Raw genomic sequence first — 8,179 nt, 5'->3', positions numbered from 1 at the left:
TGGCTCGGTAGCTCCCCCTGGTGGTTACACTATGAGTGTTGTTCATATTCACTCACCCACTTTCTTCATTCTCATTCATAAGTCACAGCCACCAAGCGAGGTGGGTCCCTTACATGTCACCCACACTCAACTCTCTCCCCCGACCAGCGGAGTGTGCAGTCAGAGACCCCCAATAGAAAGTGTGCAGGCGGCTGGCTGTGGTCAAAGTGAAATTCAAGGGCAGTCATCGTGAATGAGACAAGAATGGGCGCCCGAGATGGCAGAGCCAGCCTACATTTCAGTGTTTTTAAAGAGGATTCCCTGTAAAGCTGATAAATGTGACACAAGACCAAAGCGTGGGGACGGGACTGTAAATACGCCGACATCGATGGCTATCCCTGCTTGCTAAACGGAACCCCCTGTGCTTTACACAGTTGGAGTGAAGAGTCTTCTCAATGTCAAGCTTTTGACCCCCCACGGCCTCCTCTTCCTCAAGCACAACACTTCATTCAGAAGGCGGCTGGTGAACTTCAAGGGTCTGCGGGACCCTTCAGGCCGCTGAGGTTTAGGACTTCGCCGGCCCACTGGACTCTTTGATTTGTCTGCACACCTTTGGACCCTGGCATAATGTGAGAGTCTCCGTCTTCAGGACCACCCTCCATGTCCGCTGCCTGGGTCGTGGTGGGCGCCTCCTGATCTTGTGAAGTCGGTGGCCTTTTCTTTGACTGTTGCAAAGTCTGAGACCTGCAGGTAGACGTCCACCAGCACTTCAAAGTGTCCAGCATGGCTCCGTGACACCCGCCGTTGGGTCTCGGCATCAGCACACAGATCAGACAGCTGCGGCTGTCACTCAGTCTCTACAGTGAATGGCTCACCCGGAACTCGATGCTGCAATGGCCGCCCACCAAGAGCACTTGGGAGATGAAGTCAGAAAAGCAAGTGAAGTTTAACATCGGCGAGTAATCAAACACGTGACACAGAAATCAGGGTGACAGAGGACACGGCGAGGGGTTCGGAGCCAGGAGGTCAAGTGCTGCTTATTAACCACCACGACATCACGCCAACTTCCTAGAAGGACAATGCCTTTGTGTCACTGTGGCGGTGACATCATGTGGCCATTGAGCTGAGCAACTGCAAGGTGACACTGGTGGCCTTTATACAAATACAATAGAAACTCAAAAAGAAACGTTCATGAAAAGGCATCAAAGCAGAAAATGAGTGGACCCCTCATCAGCCCCCAGAATCACAGCTTAACGATTTGTCTGACAAGGAGACATGAAGACAGCGTCCATTTAAAAGACTCATGCTCACCTGGGAGACACCCGCAGACCCGGCTGTCCGTTCCTCTACCCCAGATGCCATTGCCACTCAAGTGTCTTTGGGGCAGGAAGGCTTCTGGCCTGGCAATTGGCAGTAAGTGGGCCTTGTCTGGCAGAAGAGGCCATACTTCATGGGGGTCCCTGGGAGCCCCTACACAAAGGTGCCAGAAGACACAACAGAAAACCTGAAAGTGACCTGAGGATGGCAACACCACACCACAGAAACAATGACAAAGAGTGCAGCCCACCATGAGCAGCGCTCACCCTGGACCCCAAACCCTATCGGTGTTTGCCTCTTAATGCCCAGGATCAGAAAAGTGTTGGTGTGGCACAACAGATGAAAAGTGGTGAGCAGCTCAGTGACAGAAACGTAGCAGTCCATGGCGAGTGAGGGGACAGAGGAGAAGATGATGAAATGTGAGTGTGAAAGCAAGTGAGAGTCAAACCAGAGTCTTCATCAACAGCACTAAAACACAACTCTGGACGGAAGGACAAAAGAACGATGCTGGCAGGCGGTCAACCTGAGAATCCCATCTCAACGGGATGTGCAATCCTGGACATCATAGGACCTTCTAAAGTGACTTCTGGGGGACAACAACACAACATTACATCACGGCAATGGTACCCCAAATGGCAGCAACCATAATAAGAAAATGGGACCACGAGGAATACCAAACAGGACAATAAAATTATAAAAATATAACTATAACTCCATCAGCTCTGTGTTCAGACACCTCCAGGACATCCTCATGTCCATGTGACAGGCATGGTGACCATAAACACTGTGGCTTTAGCTATGAAGAACCACATCAGATGAGCCAAAACTAAACACTAAATGGCACAGCGGTGACGTCACCAAACACCACAGAACCACATCGGGATGGAGTGACGTCACTGCTGCGATGGACGCTGTTCCCTTGTCTAGCCAGAGGCCAACGTCATGAGTGATGAGAGAGGCAAGGCGTTCTCTGTCTCAGCCAGGAGGTGGGCATGCCATGCCAACATGGATGTACTGGCATCTCAGTGGGGTTCTACAGAAGACCCCTGTTCAGCCTGGAGGATTTGGGGAAACAGCCTTCCAAGACTCCATGCACCCCCGGTGCACTGGGTGGCAGCCAGTTGGGAGTGAAGTTGGATGAAGCCCACCTGGAAGAAGTGGAGGATGAGAAGAGAGAACTAATAAAGAAGAAGAGCAGTGATAAAGCGCGTCTGGACTGAGGGATTTCTGTTAATAAAATGTCACTCACTGTAGGTGGAGCAGTTGTGTCGGAGGTTTGGGGGTCTGCAACATCCCCCAGTGGTCAGATATCTAAAAATCGTAACAACAGAAACAGACAGCTAGGACAGCAGGCACAATGTGCAAAAGCCTAAGCCCAGTGGTGCCCTCATATTGTCCTGCCCTGCACACTACATGGCACTCACACCCAGCTTTGACCTGCTCTGTGACAATGTGTGCCATTTTGGTGGCCACGGAGTGGTGACAGAGTGTCTGTCCTCTTCTGTGTTGGTCATGCACAGCACCGGTCTGCTGGAGCTCATCTCACCTTTTCACAGTAAACGTTGCCCACGCTGAGTGACTGGTGGCCCTCCTGATGTGAGTCTCATATCTTGGAGGCCCATAGAGTCCTGATGCCCACCTTCAAGGGTCTTCAGTGTGACAATATGAAGCAGTAAATCGTGGCAGAAGAAAAACAGAGCTGGGATCAACAAGACAAGTCTGAGTTTAAAAAGGAGCTCAGTCATGAAGTCTGACTTAGCAGGAGGAGGAGAAGCCAAAGATCATCAGGCAGGTCGGGGAGCAGAGCGAAGGTGGGCACTGTAAGGACTCCTCGAGGGGCTCGGTCCTGTGAAGTTAACCAAGACCAGGAGATGAGCGTGTCTTTTATTAATGAAAGAGGATGACTCTGAGGTGTCCTGCGCAGATCTGATGGCTATCAGGTGCTGTGGTCACCACAGACGAGCCCTCTGACTTTAAAGTGGGTTAACCAAGTGAAGCCCCCACCTGACAGACTGGCAGACCCCAGCATTCATGAAATGAAGTCTTGTTGAGATCAGATGCCAGGACGAGCAGCCTCGTGATCAGGGAGAGGTGACATCAGGAATTGGGGACATGGAGTGGCCTGTGCCAGCACTGGGGTTCAAAACAAGAGGGACAAATAAGAAAGATAGATAGATGTGAAAGGCACTATGTGATAGACAGATGTGAAAGGGACTATGTGATAGATAGATAGATAGATGTGACAGGCCCTATATAATAAATATGAAAGGACAGATAGGAAAGGTGCTCTTTGATAGACATGAGAAGCACTGTATAATAGACGGGTGTGAAATGCACCATATAATAGATTGAAGTGAAAGGCACTATATAATTTTCTGACAGATTCTTTCACATAGTGCCGTTCATATTATCATAATGACGTGTTTTTGTGCGGGGGTCCTTTTGGTGTCTGTCACTGTGGCTGTCCCATGCGGCACAGTAATATGTTGCCTCGTCGTCAGTCTCTGCTCTGTCTTTACGCAGAGTCGAGCCGTTGTCCTCTGTTTTGAACCTTTGATGGTCACTGGTGTCATAGCTCACCGCTCCTGAGTCAGTTACTATGTAAAGCATTCGTACTAAAGCCCCGCCGCCCTTCTGTCGGTACCAGTGAATGTAGTCTGGTTTGGCGTCCCATGTGCATCTTATCCGGACCGTCTTGCCCTGTCCTTTGGTCATAGAGAGCTTTTCTTGTGTCAGCGTCGCAGAGCACTGTCTGTGAAGAATAAAGATAAAATGTTAAAAAAGGAATAGAGTAGAGAAAAATATTACTAATAAAAGTTTAAACAGCCATGAAATCTCACTAAGAAGAAGAGAAAGAAAGATGACGTGCCAGACAAGCATTTTGAAGTGACTCGTGTGAGGGACAACAGCGAACTGTCGCAGAGGAGGAAAAGCGAAGTGTCAGCTCTGACAGAACTCAAGTGACATCTCACATCCTCAGTGATCATTTCCTGCTCTTAATGTCCTTATAATGTCAGCGTGCTGCACGAAACTCGGTGGGTGCGGCACCGTCACTCATCTGTCCATTGTTAGGATTTCTGTACCCCTTAGTCCAGTCCGGGGTCTCGCGTGCCCGGCGCCTGAGTTGGCAGCGTCAGGTTTAAGACGAGAGGTGACTCTGGGACGACAAGTCCGAGTGTTAATGACGTGAAACGAAAAGAACTACCGTCCATGTGAAGAGTCCACCTAACTAACTTGGTGCTGCTGTCACTTGTCGTTGTCTGCAGCTGAATTTGTCATTCGTGCCACGTTAACGCGAAGTGCAGGCGCCTGAAAACAACACGACCGACCCCTGCAGGAGTTTCTCTTACTGTGGATTAACAGCTTAGGTTTGATGGTAAAGACTCCGGTGTGCTTTAGTTCATGAGCCTTTTAACACTGACATTTACATATTATATTATATTATATTATGAAGCCTTGAATGTGTTTAAAATGTAAAGAGGGACTGTGGACGCTATAAAATATGACCAAACTCCCGTTTCAGTCACTCGGTGTCCCTTTGAACTCCACCAGTGCCCCCCGTTGGTCACACACAAGTAAGACAAAGGAGTTCCATTCACATTCAGTGAGTTGACACGTTGGAATTAGGACCGCGATGGTGGACGTGGTCGGTGGGTGGGACAGGCGCAGAGGAACGCCGAGGAGCCCCCTTTAAAAGCCGAGCACTATCTTGGTAGTTTACGCCGCTCGCCGGTCACTTTCCAGGATTTGTGTTCGTGTCTCAGCTCTGGCGTTCAGTCTGCTGCTCTTCACACGGAGGAGTTTGGGACTTTTACAAAGAAGAAGGGGCCATGGCGACCATGAGTGTCCTGTGGTTAGATGATGAGCAGCTCCTCTGAAGCTCTCCAGACATTTTGGAGTTTCTGTTTTGAGGGCTTTGCTTGTTTTGAATTCTCTGTGGACCACCGTGTATCCCTTTAAAGGGGTCTGTAAGATAAGAATGACCTAATTACAGTATACAAGTAGTGCTGTTCTATTTTCTGTTCCAAAATTACAATTTTGGTAAAATTATTTACAGACCTCCTGACTCCAATGCCCCCCAGACACGAACACAGTAGCAGATACTCCTGGCTTTGAGTCAAATCTAAGGGGGTCCTTGGGGGCTGCAGGTCAGTCCAGAACTAATCCTGTTAGGTGCAGAGGTATGGGAGACACAACTGGCTGTCTCTTCCCCAGGAGTGACACGCTCCGTGGGCGTGTGGCATGGACCTATGTAATATTTGGGTTTCCATCTCAGACGCCTTGTGCTCCACATGGTCATTTCAGGGCATAAGAGACCGGAGCACAGAGCCACTGGTCACCGTGTGACCCTCAGCCAGTCCCTTAATATGTAAAGACTCAGCATGGTGATACTTCACCACAGAAAGGCGCTATATACAAATCCAAGTGTTTGTGTTTGTCTGAATTTCTTTAATTCCACTGGATTTGGGGGCCATGTTGCCCACTGGCTTTGCTGTCAGCATGAGTCCACCGGAGGACCATCACTTTGGCTGTCCATTCATATTTAATCCACCTCTCCAGTTCAAGGTTGCGGTTCTGAGGGTACAGGAGGCATGTCCCCCCGGACTGGATGCCCACACGGGGCCACCTTAGCTTTAGTTAACCAAAGTGACATGGCTTTGGGATTTGGAAAGAATTAGCAAGCAAATCTGCCTGGAGGGGGACATCTCAAGGTGACATGGGCCACCACCATGACTGTCACCTTGCCACCGCTAGTGTTCCACCTGTACCTGTTTAAAGGTCCAGACTTCATCTGTGACATCAATGAGTGACTCAGAGATGGTGGGACTGGCAGTGGACCCCCGTTAATCTCACTTCATGTCCGCACGTATGCTGCAATTCAAATGGGGGATCCTCTGCCCACCACTGACTGTGGACCCCTAATCTCGGCCCAGCTTTACTTTTTTACATTACACACCACATTAAACAGAAAGGCTTGTCATCCATCATCAGAACCAGTGACGGGGACTGACCTCATGGTGGGCAGTAGCTCACAGAATGCAGAAGGGGCACACGGACACAGAGACAGTGTGGCCCCTCATACCGTTGCTGTGTGTTTGTTTGGATGTGACGTCAGGGCATTAGAATGTTGACCACCTTGGTGACAATGTCTGTCCACGACTGTGTCAGATCATCAGAGTGACAGGACACCCCTTCATCCTTCTAAGACAGCAAAGCTTACAACACAAATGGCAGAAAGCCCACCTGATCCCCGAAATGCCAAAAGGACAGCAGCAGCAGAGCAGAGCACAGGAACTCGAGGACTTCCATCTTATGCCACGTGGTTTTCATCCTCAATGGCAGATGGACAGCGCAGTGGCTGAGTCCATGCCGCGGGCGCCAGGTCCCACTCCCCATTCACTGCAGTCTTTTATAGCGCCTTTCAATGAGCTCCGCCCGGCCCACACTTACATCTCTAAAAGGCTAACAGTGAAGGACAAGACACTCAGGGGGTCCACATCAAGGCCAGTTACCTTCATGTCATCATTTGTGAGGCCTCATCGGGGTCACCAGCAGCGTTTCTGGTGTTGACAGTTCAGACTGATGTGACAGCGTTGGGGGGTGACACGGAAATGGGAATGTGAGGATGTCATTGGGGTTGAATGAATGGAGAAGAAGAGGTGACACGATGACACAGGAGCACCGAGGCACCGTGTGAAGAAAGTGGCACTGAGAGGCTCCATCACCTTCTGCCAGTGCCATTGGCATCTTATTAGTGAGCCAACTGACTGTTGGGCAGCTAAAACCCGTGAGGCTGGGTGCCCCTGTGCCCACTGTGATCTGTGCCCTTCTTCGCCTTAACGGTGGTGCCAGCCACCCCCACATCACCCCCAGTTAGAGGCACACAAGTACTAAGTCAATGAAAAACTGGAGCATCTGATGAAGAAAGACCCTCCATTAGCTGCGTCGCTTTGGCAGATTGGTGCCCAGTGAGTCTCAACAGCATTGGGCACTGCCCTCCACCACTGGGCACTAAATACTGGCACATGTGCACTTGGTGGGCAAATGACTGGGCACATCAGGCCCACCTGCATAGCCAGGCAGTGATCTGATCAGTCAATCGCATAGCAGGAGTGCAATACATGAAATCCTCCCAACGCAGGTCAGGGGCTTCAGTTCATGTTCACATCACACACCAGGATGGGAACAGTTGGCTTTTATTGGACCACCGAATGGAAGGGACGAGAAAAACGAGGGTACATTTAGCAACAGCGCCTCCTCGTGTCCTAGACTGGAAGTACATGCTTGGCAGGTGATCCCCTGTGCGCATACATAACAATATACGTAGATAATTTGACTATGTTTGAGTGGGTCGCTTTTTAATGTTGTTGGATTTATTATTTTCACTGCACTGAGGAGACTAACAAGTAAGAATGTAATCGTGACAATAAAGATGAACTCGGAACTAAAATAAAACAATTTCATCACAATTGCGTTCAAAGATGAGGGAAGGATCACCGGGGTGCCAAACATGAGACATCAGTAAGCTGGCAATTCAAAGGGGACATCTGGCCACGGCGCTTTGTGTTTATACTCGGTGGACGGCGAAACCCCTCAGAGCCCTCAAGTTCTCGCGTACTTAACGTGCGCCTTACAACAGTCCGTGTGGAGGCAACGACAACGGGGACATTAAAGACGGGGACACGTGTGAGAAAAGAAAGCACGAGAGCCCGTCCCTGCCTGTCCCGTCCCATCCTGTGACATTTCTAAAGCAACTTGGTATTTGTTTGTGACACACTTCGAGCCCCCGATCGTCTCCTCCCCTCCCTCCTCCTCGTGTCTGACGCGCCAAGTGGCACAGGCTGTTCGAAGGGTCTGTTCTTGTGCGGGGGTCGCGCGCCCC

At 50.1% G+C, this 8,179-nt stretch overlaps 1 gene segment (V, D, J or C); it reads right to left on the bottom strand.

The window, feature by feature from the left end:
• Positions 1-3,684: 3,684 nt before the first annotated feature.
• LOC127526645 (immunoglobulin lambda variable 3-21-like) lies at positions 3,685-6,815 on the bottom strand. The segment is given in 2 exon segments: positions 3,685-4,048; positions 6,748-6,815. Coding segments are annotated over 2 exon segments (432 nt in total).
• Between the last annotated feature and the right edge of the window lie 1,364 nt (positions 6,816-8,179).

Source organism: Erpetoichthys calabaricus, chromosome 2 (assembly GCF_900747795.2).
Source record: "Erpetoichthys calabaricus chromosome 2, fErpCal1.3, whole genome shotgun sequence".
NCBI lineage: Eukaryota > Metazoa > Chordata > Cladistia > Polypteriformes > Polypteridae > Erpetoichthys > Erpetoichthys calabaricus.
Note: the sequence above shows the minus strand (reverse complement) of the source record. Positions and strands in the feature narration are given on the sequence as shown.